This window comes from Rousettus aegyptiacus, unplaced genomic scaffold, assembly GCF_014176215.1.
Source record: "Rousettus aegyptiacus isolate mRouAeg1 unplaced genomic scaffold, mRouAeg1.p scaffold_m13_p_10, whole genome shotgun sequence".
Lineage (NCBI taxonomy): Eukaryota > Metazoa > Chordata > Mammalia > Chiroptera > Pteropodidae > Rousettus > Rousettus aegyptiacus.
In genome coordinates, this window is record NW_023416285.1 from 13,955,741 (window position 1) to 13,979,604 (window position 23,864).

General features: G+C 35.4%; 1 protein-coding gene and 1 pseudogene across 1 annotated transcript in view; both read left to right on the forward strand.

The window, feature by feature from the left end:
* ANAPC4 (anaphase promoting complex subunit 4) overlaps positions 1–23,864 on the forward strand; it is a 32,632-nt gene that overhangs the window by 1,582 nt on the left and 7,186 nt on the right. The window contains exons 3-21 of the mRNA XM_016154803.2: positions 1,611–1,716; positions 3,381–3,513; positions 5,254–5,328; positions 5,458–5,484; positions 5,578–5,622; positions 6,267–6,351; positions 7,018–7,122; positions 8,827–8,910; positions 10,036–10,122; positions 10,535–10,599; positions 11,236–11,278; positions 11,393–11,469; positions 12,935–13,035; positions 13,115–13,166; positions 17,557–17,612; positions 19,788–19,834; positions 21,046–21,102; positions 21,443–21,499; positions 23,376–23,469. Coding sequence (XP_016010289.1) covers positions 1,611–1,716; positions 3,381–3,513; positions 5,254–5,328; positions 5,458–5,484; positions 5,578–5,622; positions 6,267–6,351; positions 7,018–7,122; positions 8,827–8,910; positions 10,036–10,122; positions 10,535–10,599; positions 11,236–11,278; positions 11,393–11,469; positions 12,935–13,035; positions 13,115–13,166; positions 17,557–17,612; positions 19,788–19,834; positions 21,046–21,102; positions 21,443–21,499; positions 23,376–23,469 — 1,396 coding nt within the window. The remainder of the gene's footprint in view (positions 1–1,610; positions 1,717–3,380; positions 3,514–5,253; positions 5,329–5,457; positions 5,485–5,577; positions 5,623–6,266; positions 6,352–7,017; positions 7,123–8,826; positions 8,911–10,035; positions 10,123–10,534; positions 10,600–11,235; positions 11,279–11,392; positions 11,470–12,934; positions 13,036–13,114; positions 13,167–17,556; positions 17,613–19,787; positions 19,835–21,045; positions 21,103–21,442; positions 21,500–23,375; positions 23,470–23,864) is intronic.
* LOC118609086 lies at positions 4,337–4,454 on the forward strand (annotated as a pseudogene).

Here is a 23,864-nt window from a genome sequence, read left to right on the forward strand (position 1 = left end):
AGTTCGAGGGAAACCAGTGAGCATGGCGCTATGTCTCTTCTGTTCTTTTTGGCTGTGTGGGTGCAGGTGTGCTTGAGTTTAACCAGGGTGGTGGTTTTGCAGGCATGACAGAGCAAGAGTGATGCAAGGAAGTTGAAGTATATGCAAGAGGAGTGATTATAATGATGAACCTTGCCTTCTAACACGATTAATAGGGAAGTGAGGGCACGTGTGGGGTGAGGAATAACGAATAGGAGGTAGAATCAATGCGTTGTCTGTCTCGATGAGGATGAAGAGTTGAAGTTGGGTATTAGTAGGAATGAATGAGCTGGAAAGAAAGAGGTGATGGAAAGTAGGATGTTTGCAACTGAACTTAACGGCAGCATTTGTAGTTGTTGGTAATATACAAGGGCAAGGGCCTGACCCTGGGATTGACTGAGGTGAGGCAGAAGATGTGATCATTGGAAGGGAGAAAGTTGAGAACTTAAAAGCTCTTGAAATCACTAAGACTAGTGTTGGAAAGCATGAGTGAGCCAGGCAGGAATCCACATCTTTTAGGAATGAGGGGAGTGACCTAGGGACCTAGGGGTATAGCAGGAGGTATGGTCTGATTGCATAAGATTCAAAGTTATTTTAGAGAAAAGGAAAATCGTCTAGAAATGGCATCGAGCATCAAGGAGGAAACCTACTTCATCCTAACCCAGTAGTAGCACAGGGGACATGGACTGCAAAACGGCCACCACCTGAGAATCCTGCAGGGAAGCAGTGTCCTCAGGTGAGAAACACATTTCAGAGAAGAGAGTGAGCATATAGGGGACCTCTGTGATACCTGACTGTGGGTTCCGGAGGGGACAGAAGAAGGGTTTCAGAAGTAAGGAATGGCGGAGATGGGCTCAGAAAAGAGCACTGAGTCGAGGGGATGAATGGTTCTTTGGGAGTCCCAGCTTCCCAGTGGGGACCCATGTGACCAGGAGGGAAGGTCTCTGAGATAAGGCAGGGAGTGGTAATGCTGTGAATGTGGGGTACTGAGGTGTGGCGGGGGCTTCAGGGGCACATGCAGTTCTGCCTTTTCTTAGAAATTTTTAGTGGTTGTATAGAGGATGGAGTAGGGACAGTCATGTTTTTGAAGCACAAGGAAACTTGACCCTTCAAGATGGGAATTTACTCATGTGGAAATGAAAGTTGGGAATGGCTAAGTGACTCGTCCAGGATTCTTGGCCATCAAGTGACAGGGCTGAAATAAGATCCTGAGTTGTCAGACTCCAAATTTACTGTTATTTGACTGTATATCACAGCTACCTTCTGCTGCTGTTCGTGTTCTTCCCTTTCTGTCATCATCTTGGACAGCCTTTATTCCTTTCCAAAGACAAGTTTCCTGTTGACATAAAAGGTAGGAAAATGTAGAGGGTAGGGGGTTAAATTAGACCTGTTTTACCCATTTTGAAAATATCTCAAGTTCACTCTTTGAAAATACCTGAAGTTGGTTCAGACAGTGTTGTCTTCTAATCTTTTCTGATAGGTAAATAGTATGTTTGAGATGATTTTTAATTTTTTTTATAGTGGGGATCTAGGTTTATTTTATTTTTGGAAATGGAGTTTTGTTTTCTACCATTATGTCTGTTTTGTCTTAGGTTTTGCTTCATCGACTTGCAAGTTTTCATCGAGTTTGGAGTTTTCCACCAAATGAAAATACAGGAAAGGAAGTGACCTGTCTGGCTTGGAGACCAGATGGCAAACGTAAGGATAGTATTATAAAACATACATTTTTATTCTTTACAAACAATATTTCGCAAAGAAAGCTTATTTCCAGAAAGAATTCATTGTCCTTATTATATACTAGATTTCTAAATGCCAGTTTGGGAACTTCGGTTTTTAGAAAGCTTTGAAGTATTTTCACAGAACTCAATTCTACTGTTTAGTTTCTGGGCAAAGATATCTCTAAAATAAAATCTGACTCCCTGGCAAAGATAATTCTAAAATGAAATCTGGTGGAGTGTACAAAATACTTTGGTTTTGCTCTTTTCTCTGTCTTGTCTTGCACTGGCCCGCGCTTCATCTACCACTCTTACTAGTCAGTTCATGGCCTTTTTCTCTCAAAAATGTATCTTAGCATTAAATGTGCCTCATAAAAATTCTCTCTGCTTATATGCTTGCCTCACTTGAAGGACTGTCAGCTCTGACCCTGTTTCTTCCATTTCTGTATTTTTCGCCTCTCGATATCCTTTATTTTGTAGCTTGTTATGTTGTAGCTCACTGTGACTAACAACTAAATTCTCTTCTCCCATATGTTGTTTTTACAGCGACAGTTATTTGAACTGTCATATACATATAGTCAGTACACTAAAATGTTCTAAATCATAGCTTAAAGTTCATCTGTATCATTGGTGCTTTAAGTAAAAACTGAATTTTTTGTAGAATAGTATTCCTCATTGTATAACTTTTTCTATATAAATATGTAAAAATGCCCTAAAAGCCTGTCACTTACAGATAACTATTTCTAACTGTACTCATTTTTCTCTGCTCTCGTTTTATCTTATTTTTAAAAAGTATATGTAAAATTAGAGAACTTCCGTAAGTAACATCTTGAGATCTTACAGTGTTCATCTAAAAACACCAGGATTTCAAAAATAAATCATGAAAGTCAGTGTGTGAAAATGTGTTTAAGTAGATGATATTTTTACCACTAAAAAATATGTCTTGTATTTTTGGACAGTAAAAGAGGTTTTATTAGGTATTGATTATTTCAGGATTGCTTTAAATTGTTTGGAAGAGGAGGAAACCTAGATCGCTGCACATCTAGCCAAGTTGAATGTAGTGAAACTCAGCCCTCTATTTGGAAATTCTTAAATTCAATATGTCAGGAAGACGTTAATGCCTTACATAAACTACATGATAATTGAGTCACAGTGAAAGGAAGAGGACTTACCAGTATTTGAAGGCCTCGTTTTCTATGAAAAGTTAGAAACAAAAAAAAAAAAGGAAAAAGCTTTCCAAGAACCAAGCAGATGGAATGCTGCTTATCTTTTGGGCATGTTTACAGGACCAGTGTGTCTTGGTGATATGCTGTTGTTTATCATTTGGGACCTGTTTTGTATTTTCTACTTGGCAGCTGGGTTCCAGTCTAGAGGCTTTGATGTGTAAGATGCTAAGTGCAGTACACAGAAAGTAGTAGAGCGTTCATGGAAGTTTGAGCATTTGGATGTAAGCTTAGATGATGGCATAACTACCTGCAATGGTATCTTTTAGGTTTTAAAATATTATTTACAGGAAGAATTTTTAGGTTAAATGAGTTCTATGATCGCAGTGTATTTAAAATAGTAAAACTGGGCAAGAAGTAAAATACCCATTTATTTTTCTCAAACATTTCACTAATTTATTCTGATTATGTCTTCTTGTTTTAGTTTTGGCCTTTGCTCTTGCTGACACCAAGAAAATTGTTTTGTGTGATGTAGAAAAACCCGAAAGCTTGCACTCCTTTTCTGTGGAGGCTCCAGTTTCTTGTATGCATTGGATGGAAGTGACTGTAGAAAGCAGGTAAAGTAATAGAAAGAGAAAAACTTCAGTTTTCACGATAGGATGGCGTTCATGAAATTTTCATTTTCTAAAATGGATAATTAGTATCTTTATATTGAGTATGTGTGTATTGCATTTAACTTTTAGTTTCAAGATAAAATTTTTAAACCTTCGTTAGATTTTTTTCCAGTAATGCCTAAATGGCCAAGTTGTTTCTTTTCTTTTTAGTTATTTTTGTAGTTTATATCAATGATTTTTACTATCACATAATAATTAAAATTACTAATTAGCAAATTAAGGTTCTGGTTGCCACGTATCTTGTCTAAAGCTTTGTGGTTTTGTGTGTGTGCGCGCGTGCACGCGCATGTGGCTTAGTAAATATTTTTAGAGTACAAAATGTGCTACTTTGAGCATTCTTTATTGATGCCGCACAGGTTTTCTCTGTGTCCATGGTCCCAATAGTGTCTTTGTTTTACGAAAATAATTTTGCCTTTTCTCTGTGTAGTGATATACCAGGTTTGCAGTACAGATGGCCTAAAAGATCAGTGGGTTTAGGTAACCAGGTTTGCAGTACAGATGGCCTAAAAGATCAGTGGGTTTAGGGAATACTAAAAATATACTTTTTTTTTTTTTTGAGAAAATGTGATAATTTTCTTTCCATTACCTTTTCCCTTCTGATTGAATTTTAGGTTAATATCAAATGAATTTGTAAATTCTGAATATTAATTGACAACTTCCCCAAGGAGAGGCCTGTAAAGAATTAGATAATAGGAATCTAGCCTGGGATTTGGAATTCACTGTAGATAAAATAAAGCAATTAATCAATATCAAATAATCAAGGGTTGTCTATGGCCATGCCCTTTGAACACCCCCAATCTCGTCAGATTTTGGAAGCTAAGCAGGGTCGGATCTGGTTAGTACTTGGATGGGAGACCACCTAGGAATACCAGGAACTGTAGGCATAAAATAAATAAATAAATAAATAAAAATAATCAAGGGTTGCAAATGGCCATGTGAACTTAGGGTAAGTTAGAGGAGCAGTGTTCACTGTGTAATTTCTATCCCAGACCAGTTACCTGCTAAGGGTATTTCTAACACACTTTCTATGGATAGTTCCGTACTTTAGAAATGTTATGTGGAGATTCCAGGGTCTCTCGAGACATGCAGTTTGTGTTAAAGTGGGAAAAAATGCTTGCCAAGTCACCCCTTTTTCACTTTCTCACTCATTTATTTCCAACCATAGTTGGAGGTAGAATTGAGAAAAAATAGGAGATGAGTAAGTCTGTTTCAAAATGCATAGTGTCATCTTATATACCTGCTGGGCTGTCCTATCTCCAAATGTATGTAAGCCATAGAACCCATATTAAATGATAAGTGTTCTTTAAAATTACTCTCAGTACGCATATGTTTAGTGATGGTTCTTAGAGTTAAGAAATCAAATTCTCAGTATCTCATGCTTAATACATAGGAATATATTTCATATGCTAAGACAATTGTTTATTAATACTTGTTCCTCTAAATGTAAAGTGAGTAGGCCGGTTTTTTCCCCCCAGAAATAAAGCGCATTGTAAATAAAGAATTTCCTGCTTTTCTATTTCTTGTTTGTGATTATTATGACTATTTTACAATGGTAATATATATGCGGCATCTCTTGCTAATGTATAGTATATAAAATTGGACATTTAAAAAAATTGGTATTTTTTTAATAGAAGAAGAAGTAAAATCTTTGGAGTTTTTATACTTTTTTTTTTTCCTTTTTAGTGTTCTAACATCCTTTTATAATGCTGAAGATGAATCAAATCTTCTCTTACCTAAGCTACCTACATTGCCCAAAAAGTAAGTATCAGAATTAATTTTATTAGTATTAATCTTGCAAATTTCTCTTATAATATGTTGACAGTTCTTTCTGGTTTAAAGAATATATTTCTATTAACACTTTTTACCCCAATCTCTGTTTTTCTCTAGTTATAGCAACACCTCAAAAATATTTAGGTAAGGTGTGCCTTTTCTGTTTTCAAGTAAGATAATCTTATATTATTTTAAAGATATAGTTTAAAAATAACCTAATTTATTTTTATATTTTAGTGAAGAAAATTCTGATGAAATTATTAAGCTTTTGGGAGATGTAAGGTAAATTTTACAGATCTCTTAGCAGGTCTCATTTATTAAAGTTGATACTTGATATTTGAGGCAGTTTTCAGAGTTTCTAGGGCAGTTACTTACTTTATTTGTCATGTTATTTTATTGCTGATAACCCCTGAACAAAATACAGACATTAATATCTGTTTTTATTATACAGTCTTTGATTGTGTAAAGTTTAATAATATAGTGTACCGTTGTTTATTTCAGGAAGTAAAGGAAGCTTGAAGTACTAGAGTTTATAAAATTTAAATTTAAATATTCAATTTCCTTAAGCCCATTTAATATATTTAGCATCAGAGCCGTAATAAAATTAATGGTACTTTGTATAAGCTGGAAAAAGGATTGTTTTGTTATCAACAGTATATAAATGCAATCTTTGTTAAAACAATGTATTCTTATTTTGCTGTAAACAGATGTTTTTAAGCTAGAGAAAATTTCATGTTGTTCCTTTGGAAAAATGGAATAAGCCTAATGTGATTGCATGTTGGGTGTTAGTGAATTTGTTCGATGTTTCATTTCCCCACGGGGGTACTTTAGCATTCAGATTGTCTGAGAGCAGAAACAATTTACATCAGGGTTTAAGAACTCCATATTCACTGTTGTCCTCAGCTTCTTGCATTATTTTTAATTAGGCTTAATATTCTTGTCCTTGGAGGAAGCTCTGGTTTTATTGAACTTTATGCTTATGGAATGTTCAAAATTGCTCGAGTCACAGGGGTAAGTTTTTCTTTAATATTTTCCATATCATTTCTCTTAGAATATAGCAGCTAAAGGATCTATGGAAAAGGAATAAACACTTTTTTTTTTCTCAGTTTCAGTTGTTGGAATTATTTGTTCTTAAATATAAAAAGGATAATTTTCTTACTAAGATAAAGTAGTAGTGTTCTGTCTCTGAAGATCGGTGGCTATTAGTAGAATTAGTCAAGTTTTTTATCTTAACAAAAAAGTTGATAGGACACACTCAATTATGATTTAATGCTGTTCCAGCCTTATGGTGGGTAAGGTCTGCACTTCATGATTAGAATGTGATGGATGGAAGTCATCAGAAGCAATCTTCTGCTAGTGCTGAGTATCCCATGGTTGCGACTAACTGTTGATCTTCTCCATAGCTTTTTGTTGTTGTTATTTTCTCCATAGCTTTTTCATCATCATCTTCTAGAGAGGTAGAAAATATTGTAGGCTCTGTGGAATATGTCAGTTCCCCAACACTTGATTTGGGACCCTTGATATGGGGGTGAGAGGTATGACCTTGCAGCTAGTCGGATGCATACCTTCATTGGCTATTAACTGCTTTTTAGAGCTCTGAATTTTGCGTCCTGTATTGTAAGCAGATGCATTATAGCATCAGTACTAAATATACTGGGGAATTTGACTATCTTACAGATTGTTGGTACTTGTCTTGCATTGTGTTTATCAAGTGATTTGAAATCATTATCAGTGGTCACAGAGGTTTCTGCCGGTGGTGCTTCAGAAGTTTCATACTTTCAGGTGAGTATCGAAACCTGATAGCAGAAAAAAAAAAATATATATATATATATATATTTTTAAAGACTTTATAGGTTTTTATTATCCATATCAGTCTAATGGTCATTAAATCTAAAAGCAAAAAAATTAACTTTCAGCTTCTAAATCTTATATACAGAATTTTATTATAATGAGTACCTGAATTATTATTTCCATGGCCCAGTATAGGTTTCTATAAAAACAGTGTTTTGATGATTTATCAATGACCATATTAATATGATTGCTATACCAGTTCATCTTTGTACTAAGTATTTTCTTAAGGCTTTAACCCTAATAATAATAAAAGCTAATATTTTTCATTATGTGCCAAGAACTGAGTGATTCAGTACAATTCGTCTAAATCCTCACAGCAACCTCATAGGTAGTGACTGTTATTATCCCTGTTTTACAGAGAAGTAAATGGGCACACAGGAGACTGCCTTCGTACAGAATCAGAAAGGGATGCTGAGAGTGGCTCCAGAGTTGGTGCTCTTAATCAGCACATTGCCTCTGGTGTCAGATAATCAGTTAATGTGGGGAAAACCTTTTTTGAGTGTCATTTATGTTGCAGATTGTAGAAACTGGGCTCCCCTAGAGTATTTAGATTGTAGCCTTGCCTTTAAGAAAATCTTCCCCAAATTTTCATCTCAAATAACCCAGCCACTTAGTCTGGTATGCATGAACTCTCAAGCAAAAGTAGAACAAAAGGATACAAGGTGCAATGTGCCTGTGATGCCTTCCAATGTTCATCGTATTCAGAGCATCATAGAACTCTTGACTTCTGATTGACTGGAGTAGTTGTTCATATTTGCTCTTCATATTAAAGTTCTGTAGAACTGTGATTTCCAAGATTGCATTTGGTGCTATAACAAAGTGATTCGCTATTTCTCTGAAGCTAATAATGGGTATTTTTTTAATAACAGCTTTATCGAGATATGTCATATACCATTGTATTGGATATTCAACTTGTATTTATTAATAGCCTGTAATTTCTTTAAAAATTTTACATGTATTTGTGGTCATTTTTTGAATTTCTCAGTGTTGCAAAGTAGATTATTACATTTATTTTAGCTATATAGAGGGGATTGCTAATCTAGGGAGGGTGATTTGTGTACAGTTAAACACGGCAGATTTAGAAAATTCTAAGATTATGTTCAGTTAGTCTCCAAACTTACTCATAAAGGGAGCAGAATTCTGACAGTCTTTTTAATATGTAGTTAAACCTTGACTTTTCTAAATTATAGGTCTTTTTTTTTTTTTGAGCTAGAAGGAGCTGTTTTTCTGTTTTTAATTTTTAAAAATTTATTTTTCTAATTGAGGTATAATCGACATGTAACATTAATTTCAGATATATAATGTAATTATTTTATATTTGTAGACACTATGAAATGATTACCACAATAACTCTAGTTGCTGTCCATCTCCATATGAGTTACATGAATATATATAATTATGTATGTGTGTATATGTGTATACACATACTTTTGTGATGAGAACTTCTAAAATTTATTCATGGTAACTTTAAAATATGATTTAAAATATTACTGACTAGAGTTACTATGCTGTACATTAAGTCCCTGCGACTTATTTATTTTATAACTAGAAGTTTGTACCAGGGAGGAACTGATTTATCTTTAAAAGGTGTATGTGCATTTGATTGTGACTCACTTTATTATTTTGATTTTACAGCTCGAAACCAATCTGTTGTACTCTTTTTTACCCGAAGTAACTCGGATGGCCAGAAAGTTTACTCACATTTCAGCTCTTTTACAGGTATTTATTTATAGCTTGTCTTATGTGAACATTTACTATTAGTTTCTAATGTTCTATAATTGGAAACTTGAAGACTTTATTTTGTAAAGCTAGCTACCTGTGTGGTAGAGGCGTCTAGTCTGATAGATAATTTTATAATGTCCATTAAAGTAAGAAAAAGAAATGTAATTGAAAATCTACTCCCACCAGTTTCTGTTTTTCCAAAAGAAAAAAGTAGTTTAAAACTTGTTAAACATTTTTATAAATAAAATAACATTTTGGAATTTTTAAAGTTTTATTGCAAAAAAAGTATTATGGAAAATAGTCACATCATTTAGTTTTTGTGCATAATAAACTCAACCTAAATTAGCTCATGATTCTTTAGGTTGGTGTCTTAGTCTGCAATTTGGACTGGGCTCAGCTGGAAGGTTCGGTTGATCCGGGCCAGGTTCAGCTAATCTCGGTGGGCTCGGTCATGCATCAGTAGCCAGCTGACTTAAGTGTCCCTTAGCTGTGAGGGCTTTGTCTAGGCTCCACATCCCTCATTTCCCAGCAGGCTAGCCCAGGCTTGTTCATGAAGTGGTGGCAGAAGCAGGGGTGTCAAGAGTGTAGGTGGAAGTGTCCAAAGCCTTTTGAGGCCTTGGACGCACAGTGTTGCTTCTGCTTTGTGTTGGTCACAGCAAGACATTAGGCCAGCGCAGATTCAAGGACTGGAGACATTATCTTTGAGTCTGGATAGAGGAGCTACAAAGAATTGTGGCTTTTTTCTTTTTTTTTTTTTTAAAGTCTACCACAGTCACTAATTTAATTGATGTCCTAGATTTCTGGAGATCAGTATCTTTTTGAAGTGCCTATTTGAAAATTGAATAGCTGACCAAACCAGCATTTTGACAGTTTACATAACATGTCTAATATATAAAAAGCTGAAGGTATCTATTTTACCAAATAAAAACTTAAGAATGTTTGATAGTTAAGTAATTATCAAGTGTTAGCTATGGTCTTCTCTTTCTGGGGCTTAACTGAGTTAAAGTGATTGAAAATAATTTCTGGGCATCTCCGAGACAATCGATAGTAAGAAGCACATATTATTTAGTTAGCATATTGTTTTAAATATTTTTTACATTAATATTTTCTTCTTGTTAATAGTACATAAACCTATCACTGACATGTATGTGTGAAGCATGGGAAGAGATACTAATGCAGATGGATTCTCGTCTCACCAAGTTTGTGCAGGTAATGTAACAGGTGTCCCATGGAGGGGTTTAAAGGCTGCAAGATGTCCTTATATTACTGAATGAGCTAGATGAGAGAAATCGATCTGATTTGTAAAAGGCTAAGATCGTGATTTCTTTCAGCAGCCTCGGTCTAACTTCAAGCTATTTTCTCAAAAGATAAAGGACTCTCTTGCCACTGGCACAGCTCAGGGCGGGACAGGACTGTGAAGTGGAGCAGCGGGGCTTGGGGAATGAGGGTGGGTGTTGGAAGAGCTGACCGGCTGTTTTCTTGTAACCGATTCTCAGATCATCAATTGAAATATGGATTTGAGGGACAGTTAAGGAAAAGGAAGGGAGTCGTGCTCTTGTAATTTTGAATAAATATGGTTATCATTTAAGAAATGCATATCATGATTATCCATTTTGTCTAGGAAAAGAACACAACTACATCAGTGCAAGATGAATTCATGCACTTGCTCTTGTGGGGGAAAGCGAGGTAATGAATTCATGACACGTGCTTTTGCTTTTCCTTTTTTTAATATTTCAAAAGTTACTCATATCATAAAATAGAAAATTCAGGTGCACAAGAACAAAAAAATAGTATGTATCTTTCTAGGCTTTTCTATGTACTTTTTTAATGTAAATAATCATTGTGTGTGTATAACATACATGTATTTTTTATATAGCCAAATCAGTCTTTTTCTTTGTAGTATCTGCCTTAGCATTCTTGAAAAGACATTTCCCATCTTAAGAATGTTTATAGATCTATATTTTCTTCTAGAGTTTTTTAATGGTTTATATGTTTTATTCCGTGTACATGTTCCAGATGTGATACCTTTGGCTCTGTGCTGTGGAAGGCTGCGTTTTGTGTAGATGTTTAGATGATTGGCCAGTGGGGAGTGTCACACCTCCTCCTTGTTTTGACATACAGTTGGGCACATAGGACACCTTCCTCCACACTTTGGCCTGTTCCCTTTGTAAGCGCAGCAGAACCTGAATTTTTGTTGGGCTATTTCTTTTAGTTTATTTCATTTAAAAATTTTGTTTATACTTTGAAATTTAAGTTCTAAGCAATGTATTCACATTTTGGATAGAGAAAACTAAGAATACTTTTTTTTTTTTCCAATTGTAGTGCTGAACTTCAGACCCTCTTAATGAACCAGTTAACAGTAAAGGTACAGTAAAATGTCTTTGTATTTACAGGGAGGGCTATGAACACATTCTTAATTTTTTTAGAATGGCCTATAGTATATTGCTTGCATACTAAATATATTTTTTCTCTTAATTAGGGCTTAAAAAAGCTTGGCCAGTCTATAGAGTCATCATATTCCAGTATACAAAAATTGGTTATAAGTCACTTACAGAGGTATGAAGGTGGTGTAGAATTTTTTTGGTATTGCATTTACGTGTTATTGGCATTGGTCATCTTTCTGCAGCCTTCACTTCATCATTTGACGTTCTCTTTTTGAGCCTTTTCTATCTAAAATTATTGCATTGGCATTTGATGGGAATTTTGAAGGGCCTAAGATTTAAAGAATCAATTATGGTAATACTGCTTTACAAAATAATTTTTAACATCTTTTCACCAGATTATGCCCTGTCTGGGCTTTTTTTCTCACCCAGACAACCAAGAGGTATATTTTGAATAGGGCATATACCCTCTTTTGAGCAGTGAAATTAAATATGTATATCATTTTGCAGTTTATAAAACATGTTATGTATTTTTGTGTTTAACACCTTGGCAGGGTGTTAGTCATGGTTATCTTTATTTTATACAAGAAGAGACAAGTTCAGAATGGTTATATGATTGGCCCAGAGTTACTAAGTGTCAGAGCCAAGACTCTCTCTGAGATTGTCGAGTCTCATGCTGTTTCTCACCAGATGCCTCACTGAAGTAATTGTCAGATGGATGCTCAGTGTTCGACTTAAATTTTGATAAATTTGTTTACGCTGAGTCCCTAACCCTTAGCTCCATTGTCTCTCCCTCTGATCACTTCAGCCTTGTCTTCCCCAGTCTGCCCTGTGCCCCTTAAATGTGTTCTCCACAGTGGATCTGATCATGTTGCTCTTACTCAAAATCTTCTAGTGCCTTCCCATTATTCTTAGGCCCAAGACCTTTCGTGGCCTTTAGCATACCTGCCTCTTGGCTTCACCCACACTCATGGCCTTCTCAAACTTGGCATTTTTTCTCCTACCTAGGGTTTTTATGCATCACTTTTGCCTTCTAGAATACTCCCATCATGCTCTTCACTTGTACTCAGATATTACTTGTTCAGAGAGGCTTTTCCTGCTCTCCCAAATTATATTGGGTTCTTCTGTTGGGCCTGCACCCTGTGCATTTCCTTCAAGGCGTTTATCCTATTTGGAATGCTGTAATGTCCAATTGTGTGGTTATGACTCTCTCTCCTGTTAGACTGTCAGTGCCACAAGGACCCTTCGTTTTGTTCACCATTAGGTCCCCGCTATCTGGCACAGTGCCTGACCTAAAATTGGAGTTTAAGAAATATTTGTTGAATGTTAAATACATAGCTGTTGGGTGAATAAGGTAACCGTATGCATATCCTAAAAGTGCCAGGACTAACTAACTATGGAACAAATTTGATCTTAGAAAATTTAATCTCGTGGTCGTGTACTCATCTCAGTAATCATTGTAACCAAATGATTCTGCTATACTATTTAGAGATAATTTTGAGAAATAAGTAGTTCTCGTAGAAATAAAATTGAAATTACTTTCCGTTTTTATTTCTCAAAATTTAGATATGTTCAAGCAAGCTAGTAGCTGCCTGTCACTTGATGGTAGTGATACTAATTTGTTTCTGCTGTTTTGATAGTGGCTCAGAGTCTTTATTATACCACTTGAGTGAACTAAAAGGAATGGCTTCATGGAAGCAGAAATATGAACCTCTTGGACTAGATGCTGCAGGAATTGAAGGTAGTAATTTCATTTTCAATTGAGTACATTAAATACCCTTTACTTACTTGACAAATGATATTTATTTATTTCCCTTTAGATGCTATTACTGCTGTGGGTTCTTTCATACTCAAGGCAAATGAACTTCTTCAGTAAGTATTAGAAATATCCAGAGTTATTAACCTGAGAATGTTGCATTTCACTTATATAAGAACCTAGTCACGATTTTCTTAAAAGTTTTTAAGTTTTTATCAAAATTACATCTTTACATGATTAAAACAAGCCAATAGCACAGTGATTTCATAAAGTAAAGCAGTGTTTTCCTGACGCACCCATCCTTACCCCAGGTCCTCTCTCTAGGATCTTTAAACTCTTGTGGCTGTTTCTATTTTTAGTTCTTCTGTAGGTTACCTCCATTTTTCTAAACCGTGTAACTATACTGCATTTCTTTCATTCATCAGCTTTTTAGAAATTATTCTTCGCTGTTTCTTTTTGTTTTTCCTAGACCCTCTTTCTTATTTTCTTGTATTGTCTGTCTGTATCACATCCTCGGGTTCTTTCCCTGTCTCAAGGGTAGTATCATATCCCAGCAATTCCCCTCTGTCCCCGGTTCCTCTTCCTTTAGCCTTCCGTCCCCACACGATCCAGACGCGGTGTCCCAGCTCTCCGCCGGCCACAGCACAGGCATCTTTTTCATTGCTTTCCTGGGGTAGATTTGGTTTTCTAGCATCTCCTCTTTCTTGGTTCATTTAATCATTTTGCTGGAAAACATCCTTCAGTAACTTAGAAAGCAGACATGCACGGATAAACTTTCTGTGTCCTTTTGTGTCTTGTCTCCTACCTTCACACTTAATTGATAGTTTCCACTGGGTATAGGATTTTGAAGGGGAAATCATCTCTCATAGAACCTTGAAGCAGCGCTCCATTGTTTCTGGCCTTTTTGTTGCTAATGTAAGATCTGGTACATCTGATTCTCATTCCTTTGTGGGGTATTTTAATTTTTCTCATCTTTTTCAAGAAAAACTTTTTCTGGAAATTTCACCTTAGTGCTTTTAGAGGTGGATCTCTTCATTCATTATGCTTATGATAACATATCATTTTAACCTGAATTCTATTGTTGTTTTGATAATTTCTTCTTTTCTCTCTCCTTTTTTTTTTTAACTATATTTTCATTATAGAAATCTAGTTCATTAAATAATAGACTTGATGGATTCATTCTGTATGGAAAGTAAGATATGAAAAATATGAGAGAAAAAATTTTCTCTTTTCTGAGAAATTTTCTTGATTTCATAATCCAGCACCATCATTCATCAATAGACATTTCATGAGCATTTAACTATGTTTTAAACACTGTTTTAGATGCTGAAGATATAGCAGTGATCAGAACTAATAAAAATTCTTGCCTACGTAGATCTTACATTCTAATGTAACAAGACAGACAATGAATGAATAATTAAAATACATAGTATGTCAGATACTGATAAGTAGTGGTGAGAAAAACAAAGCAGGGGAGGACCTAGGGCATGCTAGGCATGGGGAGTGTACTTTTATATAGGTGGTCAGAGAAGGCCTCACTCAAAGGACGATATTGAAGAGAAACAGGACGGAATGAGCCTTACTGATATCGGGGGGCAAAAGAGACAGCAAGGGTGAAGGCCCTGAGTTTGGAGCATGGCTGGCATGTTGGGGGACCTCAAGGAGGCATAATAAAGTGAATTGAATGGCAGTATGAATTGAGAGAGGTCATAGAAGGTAGGCCAGGTGGCGTGAAGCCTGTAGGCTGTTGTAAAGACCTTGGCTTTTACTCTGGGTATGATAAGCTTTTAGGGAGTTATGAATCGTTGAATGACAGGAGGTATGCCTTAACATTTTAAAAAGATCTCTCTTGTTATTTACTTAGTATTGTGAGTAGATTATAGGAGGGTAAGGACAAGCCAAGAGAGAAACAGTGGTCAGAATCTGAAGTGGTCAGAATCTGGATGTATTTTTAAAGTATAAATTACAAGATTCGCTAAAATGATTTGTATGGATGACAAAATAAAGGAGTCATAGGGTAATTATGAGAATTTTTATTAGGTCTGTTCACTGCTATATCCTCAGCATCTAAAACAGTGTTTAAAAGCACCTGGAAGAGTAGAATTAACATTTAATGAAATGGGGGAAGACTTGGGGGAGTATGTATATATCTGTGTGCTTTACGCTCCTCAGTTTGGGTTCATCTGATATTTTTTATGATTAGATTCAGGTTATGCCTTCCAGGCCAGAATACTACATAATCAGTGGAGTGTCCCTCTCAAGGTGTCACATCCAGAGGCAAATGATGTCCATCTACATCTCCTTCGTGACATTAATTTTGATCACCTGGTCAGTGTTACACATATTAATTTTGAAATGACTATTAAATACATAGGTGGAGCTGTTCACTACATGTTGATGATATGAGACTAACATTCAGGGGAGGAGTCCGTGCTGGAAATGTGAATTTGGGGGCTAGCTGCCCATCAGTGTTATTTCAGGCTGTGGACCTGGATGAGGCAGTGCGCTTAGGGAAGAGGAGAGATTTGAAGACTGAGTGATGGGCTTTCCAACATTTAGAGATGGGCTCGATGGGGAGCTGGCAAAGGAAACTTAATTTCCAAAAGCGTTTTCTTATTTCTTTAATCATTTTTCAAAGCTTTGCTCTTGCTCTGTGTTTGTGACATCTCAGATCTCTCTAAGGACATTAGTTAGATTTTTTAAAAGTTCGTGCTGCTCCCTGAATTATCTCCACTTCCTGGGTCACTTTTCTGTTTGTCTCTGTCTCTTGTTGCAAGCATCCTTCTGATACTTGATGCCTGATGGTTTACTCATACTTATTCACGAGGCAGTTGGAAGTTGTTCACAATCTCTAAGTGCAGGGCAGCCCAGAGCCAGCCCGAGTGCCAGAGTGTTCAGGGCCTTGCTATGTGCAGCTGGTGCCCACACGGAGGTGCCCCAACTCTTCCCAGTTCATTTCGTTTCTTCGAAGAACCCTGATTCTTTGTTTTTATCTGGAAGGTAAACCCCAGGGCATTCATATATTTTGGGAAAGAACATACTGGTCACTCTATATCAGTTTGTCCTCTTGTGTCCAGCCCCCCCACGTCATCTTCATGTCTTCTGTTGAACCTGACATTTCTGAGGATGGAGTGTCTTTGAGGTTCTGCAGGGTGCGTGATTCCTTGCTGCCCTCCTTGCACTGTCTGCCATGAGGCCACCTCTGCTGAGCTTCATCAGATTCTAGTCCTCCATTGATCGGCTTTTGACACTTCTAAAATTTATTTAGATTTCTTTTTTATTCCTTTTTGTGTGTGTGGGTTTATAACATATAACACCTCTCTCCACTAATCCACTATCATTTTATTGGGGTTTTAGAAAGTAGAGTTTATAGATGCTGTTCTCAGAAGGCAAAATGAGAGGAAAAGTGATACTGCTTCTTCTATATTTTGAATTATATTTTGGTTCACCATATTCGCAGAGAGTAAATATAAAAATTAAGCTTTCTCTGATCATCTTTCAGTATGAATGAAAGGTAATATTTAACTTCTTGCTCCTTCAATGTAGGTAGAATGTAGCATTTTAGGTTAAAGATGGAGAAACTGAGGCAGTGAGAATTTCGATGTTAGCCTCTAACAGATCAATGTTTACCTCAGGTTAGAGTGAGATCAGGAAAGATGCAAAGGAACTTTTTTATTTTTCTATTTTCGCTGCAGGAGAATTGATCATGTTGCTTAGTAATGTAGACATGTCACAGTCTTTTAAGTGCAGGGTTTGATTGTGTACAGAAAGGATGGTTATAACAACCTGCCTCTCCCGCAGTGCTATGACACTTAATGCTTGGAAGGGGCTTCAAGATGCAGGAATGAAAAGTGCAGGTGTTACTTGCTTAGAGTAATTACCTTATAGATATCAGCTTAAAAGATTTTAAAAAAAACAATACCCAGCTCTGTACTCAGAAACAGTTTCATTAAAATGACGATGACTTCCATTTATTCACTTGATTTTGGGGGTGCATTTGTGTAAAGAACAAGGAAATTCAACTTTTGAGTTATAAGGTTAAAAGTCAACCACCACAAATAATGTTGAGTGGTAAAGAGTAGAAACTTATGATTTTCTGTTGGAATTGTTTTTTTTTCTTACTGACCAGTGAGTACTTTTTTAAACTGAGAATAATGCTGAGAGCTGTTTTTTGGTTTTTGTTTTTTTCTGGTTTCTTTTATTTGCAGAGTTAGAAAGAATTTCACACTTTACTGAATGCTAGGGGAAACTATTACACAGTTTGTGGCAAGGCTGTTATAACCAGTTAGAATCTGAGTTATTTGCTTTATTTTTAAAAAGAATCAGAATTTGCTCTTAAAATTTTATTTTAGGTATGTGTTTAATTTGTAAAAGCTTTTCTAAAGGCTTAAATGTCACCCAGATAGGATGTAATGCAACAGTAAGGATTGTATTCCATGATAATTTAACAGTGTTACATGAATGCCATGTAATTTATTCCTGATTTCTTTTATTTTTATCTTTTAGAGTTATAGATAGTAGTATGAAAAACTTCAAAGCATTTTTTCGGTGGCTTTATGTGGGTAAGTTAAGTGAATGAAGCATTCTTGTTTTAATATATTTTTTTAATTGTGAAGCATCAATTTAGAATATTTCATTTACTCTAGTAAACTTTCAGATACCTATAAGAGAGAGTGAATAGTGTGAACGAACCCCTCCTGCCCTTCAACTAGTTCAGTTTTTACTGCACGGCTAGTCTTCTCTACCCCACCCATCCCCACCTCCCCACAGGAATATCTATCACTCACTGATAATCTTTTTTTACCTTTCGATGTCTCCTTAGGTTAAAATAGCATTTTTGAATCCCTGAGATGTATTAGGCACTGCTAGGTGTTAGATTAAAAAAAAAAAAGTAATAGTAAAAATAAGACACAGCCTCTGCTTTGAATAGCTTATTTTCTGTTTTATATTTTGGTCTTCTGTCTCTAGATCTATCTCGTCTGTTATGGAAGCCACTAACCACATGTGGCTATTTCAATTAGTTGAAATGTTATAAAATTATGTATTCATTCCTCAGTCATTCCAGCCACATTAGAAGGACTCAGTAGCCACATGTGGTTAGTGGCTACGGTGTTGTACAGCACAGGCTAGGATGTTTTATTTCCATTATCACTTCTGTTGAACAGTGATGCCCTAGCTAATTGAATGAAGACCACTTATGTCCTTGTTCAGTATCTTCAGAGGATCTTTGCACTTGTAGGTAATTAATATATATTTAGCAACTTGATATTAAATATTTGCTGTGTAGTATATGCATATTTTATTTAGGTCTATTCGTACTGTCATTTTAGTGACCTCTAAATATCTTTGAAATAATCCAATATACATGTCCCTCCAATATATGCCAAATTTAATTATAAATGGAATTTATCCCATATTTGTTAAAATTCTGAAGAGTAAAATAGAAAATAAATTACCAGAATTGTGGTAGCATCCTTTAAAGAAATGCCCAGATCTTTAATTCAGATATTTTAAAAACAGACTTTATATTGGTTAGCCTAATATAATTGCTTTTGATAAAATAATGAATGTGATCTATAGATGTTGCGTTGATATTTCTAATTCTTAGATTTTTCTCAGAACTGTACCAGCATGAGCCAGGATGGGGAGCCAGAGTGTTTATCAGGCCAGCCTGTTTAATTGATCGGAATTGTTAATTAGAACAAATTACAGTATCAAAACTGAACGAAATCCTAGAAATAATTTTCTTTTGCAGAAGTAGTAGTTCGGTTTTACTTATTTGAGTAATTTATATAATTTATATTCTTAGTGCATGTCCTAACTGTAATAAGCTAGATTAAAAGAGAAATGAATTGCTGTTCAGTCTTTATCATTGGAGCAGGACAGTGTAGAAAGCTCCAATGTTGAATTGGGGCACTGCAGACCTAACTGTAGTCTGGCTCTGCCACTAGTTAGCTCTATAGCCTTGGTTTGCTCTTTTGTAAAATGCCATCTCCGTGAAGGCAGAAACTTCTTTTTATACTCCTGTATCCCTATACTCAGTTTTTAAATCGATAAATGAATGAATGGAATTAGATTATGTCTGATTTTTCTGATAATATAGAAGTTTAAAGTAATTACAAATGATTTCTGAAATAATCTATATTTGCATAAGCAAGTCCAACATGCTTTCTCATGACCTAACACAAGGAGTGTGTTCAAACACTATGCGGAAGCGTGTGCAGCGTGCTTCATGACTTGGGTGGGTGCAACACAGAAACACGGTGTAGGCGAAGACAGCCCTGTGGAGGGACAAGAGTCAGCCACAGACACTAGGTTAAAGACAGTATGTAAATCATTAAGTCTCAGTGCAAGTATCTTTATGGCATTCTAAGGCTTTTGGAGGAAAGAATCACTTGCAGATTTTAAGAGAAGAGGAATCTCTGTACACGAAACCTTAGTAGTCTTAGCACAAGGCGGCAGTTAGATTTGTTAGTCTGGAGTAGCAATGGGTTGAGTTGAAGGAGAAAGTGAAAAATAATAGTTTAGGATGGTTAGTTCAGCCTTTTTGAACTTGAAAATATAAATCAAATTTAAATTCTTCACCTTTTGTGTTTAGAAGAAAATAACTTTTCCTAGGTGAAAGGAAGCTGTTGATAATTGAAAATTTTGTCTAGTGAAACACATTGGTCATGGGAAAGCATCGATAATTAAAATTATGTTTCCTTTAGAAATGTTTTTTAAATTTATATTTCCAGCAATGTTGAGAATGACAGAAGACCACGTACTTCCTGAGCTGAATAAGGTAGTATGTAGCAGTATGTTTTCCTCACGCGTTAGGTACCTCCTGGCTGAGCTCAGCCTTGGTGGTCATCTGGGCCTTCTTATTCAGTTATTAGTTAACAGGGTGTCAGGCTGCAGACATGAGGCAAGTTTTAGTAAGCCTTTTATTTTTAAAAGAAATTTACATGTTATATATATTTTGAAATCTCAGAATACCTTTATTATGGCTTTTAAATTTATAATTTTTATGTTCGTATACGATTTTATAATTCATATAACATACATTGTTTGTATTCCTTGTTTTAATGTCCTTAGATCTTAAGTGCATTATTTTCTTTGCAAACGTAGTACTTAGATAGTTGTGCCTATGTTGATATTTGGTAAGCCCAGTTTCTTTCTGACTGTGATGGATTATGACAAGCTGCATTGCAGTCTCCTTCCAGGAAGATCTTTAAGAATAGGGCAAAATTCCCACTTGATTCCTGCAGCTTAGTCATCCTCACCCCTGCCCAAACTGTCTGATTCAGATAGGTTTTATAATTTTGAGCCTGAAAAAGCGAGCATTAAAATAAGTCTCAGTGAAACTAAATGACTAAGGGATGACACCTCTTAACACGAAGTAGATTTTCTGTGCTGTGGGTGACTGTCCTTGCAAACTGGAAAAGTTCACATTAGCTGTTTCTCTGCCGTTACTCTTACCTTTATTTTGGCAGATAAAATACGTTAATTGTTGGGAGGGACCCAAAGGTTACTTTTTTGAGGGCTGAAGAACTAGGGTAGCGTGAGGGAAGGGTCTTTGCAAGAAGCAGAGGCCAGCACTGAAGCAAGCAACAGGTGATTTGCAGCCCTTAAGTCAGGTCAAGGTTATTTATCTAGGCTAACAGTCCCCCCACTCCCAAAGGAGGGACCCTGCACACCTTGGCTTAGCACAGGCATAAAATAATAACGTTAGGCCAGAAGGAGTTCTGTAGCGTTTGGATTGGCTGGTTGGAAAATGGGTTTAAGTATTTAATTACATGCCTCTCAGAAACCCCGGATTTCCTCTTATTTTCAGAGTTAAATAATCATCTGGATTTCTATTGATATTTCTTAGAAGGAACTGTGCTTCTTTGTTCTGTGGCTTTTAGTACATAGTAAAAAAAAAATCACATTTATTACATAGTATTTCTTTTAATAGGAAGCTTTCTTTTTATTTGATTTCTTTTTGTTTTTTTTTTTTTTTGGTTTTGATAGATGACTCAAAAAGATATCACATTTGTTGCTGAATTTCTTACTGAACATTTCAATGAGGTAGGAAATTGGTATTTTCCACGATGCTGTTTTTTTCTTGATAATTGCAATAAACCTGTGTAACAGTAAAAAGTAATCAGATTTAATCCGATTCAAGTGAAGTTTTTAGCAATTTGGCTTTTTACACTATTGAACTAATTAATGGCAGTTCTTATTTATTAAACATAAAGCCTTTAAATTGAAATAAGCCTTTTGTTTGTATGTGTGTCTTACAGCCCATGAAAGAAAGAGTAACTGCCACTAATAACTCTCTTAAAAAATAAAGTTTTTGGTTTAAATATAAGATCTTTTTTTCTATTGTGAGTTGACTTAACAATAAAGCTGTATTTATTCTTTCTAGGCTCCAGACCTTTATAATCGAAAAGGAAAATACTTCAATGTTGAAAAAGTTGGTCAGGTATGGGCTTTGGATTGAACTAAGTTATTAATTTTAACTAATTTAAATACACTAGCAGTGTTAGTCTTTATTGTCCAAAGATTATGGAAAGTAATGTAATACCGTATATTCAGGAAATAACCGTAGAGTAGCAGTTTTTAAACTTTCTGGTCTTGGAACTCTTTTACATTCTAAAAATTATTGAGGACTCTGAAGAGCTTTTATGTGGGTCATATCTATTAATGTTAAGTGTTATTAGGTATTAGACATTAAACAGAATAAATTATTTCTAAATTTATTTTAAAAAATAACCATCGTTTTATTGAAAAACAATTATCATTACATGTTAATATAAACATTTTTAATAAAAAATAACTTACAAAACAGTGAAGAGTGGCATTTTTTAATATTTTTGCAAACCTCTTTAATGTCTGGCTTGATAGAAGACAGCTAGATTCTCATATCTCTTTTTGTATTCAATCTGCTAATCTGTTGTGATACCTGGTTTTGGTTAAAGTATGTAAATAAAGTGGCTTCATATATAGGTGTATAGTTGGAAAGGGGAGAAGTATTTTAATAGTTTTTTTAGATAATTGGATGTTACTTGATACTGTACCAAATCCTGACAGGTGATAGAAGTTAGCTTCAATGTGGAATCTAAATTGCATCAGTGGACTTTTTATACTCTGATATAATAAAATCCATTCATCTGCCTTGAACTTTGAATAGGTCTTTTACCCATGCATGATTTTGTAACATCATGTCTCTGCCATTGGAGAACCTTGATTCACTGAGTTATGCAGATTTCTCATATACTGACACCTTGCTTCATATAGTATCCAAAAGTGAGGTTTTATTAATGTCACCAATTTCATCAGACAGTCTTTGAGTACTGCGAAGCTGTTGAGCACACAGTGGCAAATAAAGGTTTTCAAAATTTTAATTTTTGCATGAATGTTTGAATTTTATCATTGGCAACAGATACGATCAGTTGTTTTACTTAAAATGACAGGCTCATTTTATTTATTTTCAAGAAAATATCTGCCAAATACCCAAGAATGGATAATCCTAGTTTTCCTGCCAGTCATTCTTTCAAGTAAAAGTGGAATTCCATTAACAGCAAAAAGTGCCTGGCTTAAGTCACAGCTACATTTTTATAAATGCTTCTCCCCATGGTAATCATTATGCTTCGGTGTGCAGCAGAAGTGCTTTATGTATACTTTCAGTTCCTTCACACAGGATATTAAAAAGATTTGTACTCAAAGGTTGAGATTTAATAAAATTAATTATTTTAATAGCTTCATTAGTGTTTAGTGAAACTGTGTGTGGCAAAGAAGAATGCAGTGACTTGCTGGTAGGGTTTGGTGCCACTGCCTGGCTCTTAGTGACGAGACCAGCAGATTTTCCCACCTGTACTTTTGACTTTCAGTGTAAATGTCATTATAGTGAAAGGGGCAAATTACATCTTGATATTATTATGAAAATGGTATTGACCTCACGAGTCCCTGAAAGCATCTTGGGGACTCCCAGGGGTCCAGGGACCACATTTTGAGAGCCACGCCTGTAGAGTACATTGACAGTTGACCCTTCAGATTGATTTGTAAAGTTACATATATAAGCTTAAAAGTGTGCTTCATGAAAATGGAACACAAAATTTAAACTCAATTTATGGTGTCTACACCTACAGCATTCGAATCTTTTAGTAGTTAGCAGTTTGTTTAGTCGTTTGGCATTTAACACACTTTGATCACCTCACTTAGAATAATAGCAATGCACTTTTCAAGAGGACTTGGTAGTAAAACAAACTAACTTATTAAATAGAATAATGTTAAATATAAATTTTTGAAGATTTCCTCTTTAGTTTCTTACCTTTAAATCTTTAATTCTGTATTTCTAGTACTTGAAAGATGAAGACGATGACCTTGTGTCACCCCCTAACACAGAAGGAAATCAGTGGTATGACTTCCTTCAGAACAGCAGCCACCTTAAAGGTATTTCACGAACCCAGTAGAGCTTGCCCATGTTTGTATTTATTTGAGACCAGTACATCAGCTGACAGTTTTGCCAAATACTTCCTAAATACTTCTGAGTTCTTTAGAGTTACCTTTTGTGTCCATTTCATTTGATTCTGAAGAAACAGCAAAATAACAAATAATACATGACATGACCATTATCAGAAACACTCTTGATATTAACTGTGATATAGTAAGATTGCTTATTCTTAAGTATTGTCTGTTTTACACCCTATAAAAAAAATAAGATATTGGGAAGAGAACTATAGAGCCTACTCGAGAAGTCTGTTTTGCCAGGGCTAATCTCTTAACTCCTAAAAGTATAATAATGATGCATCACTATATTCTCCTGAGGTTGAAGCTTTTTGGTTTGT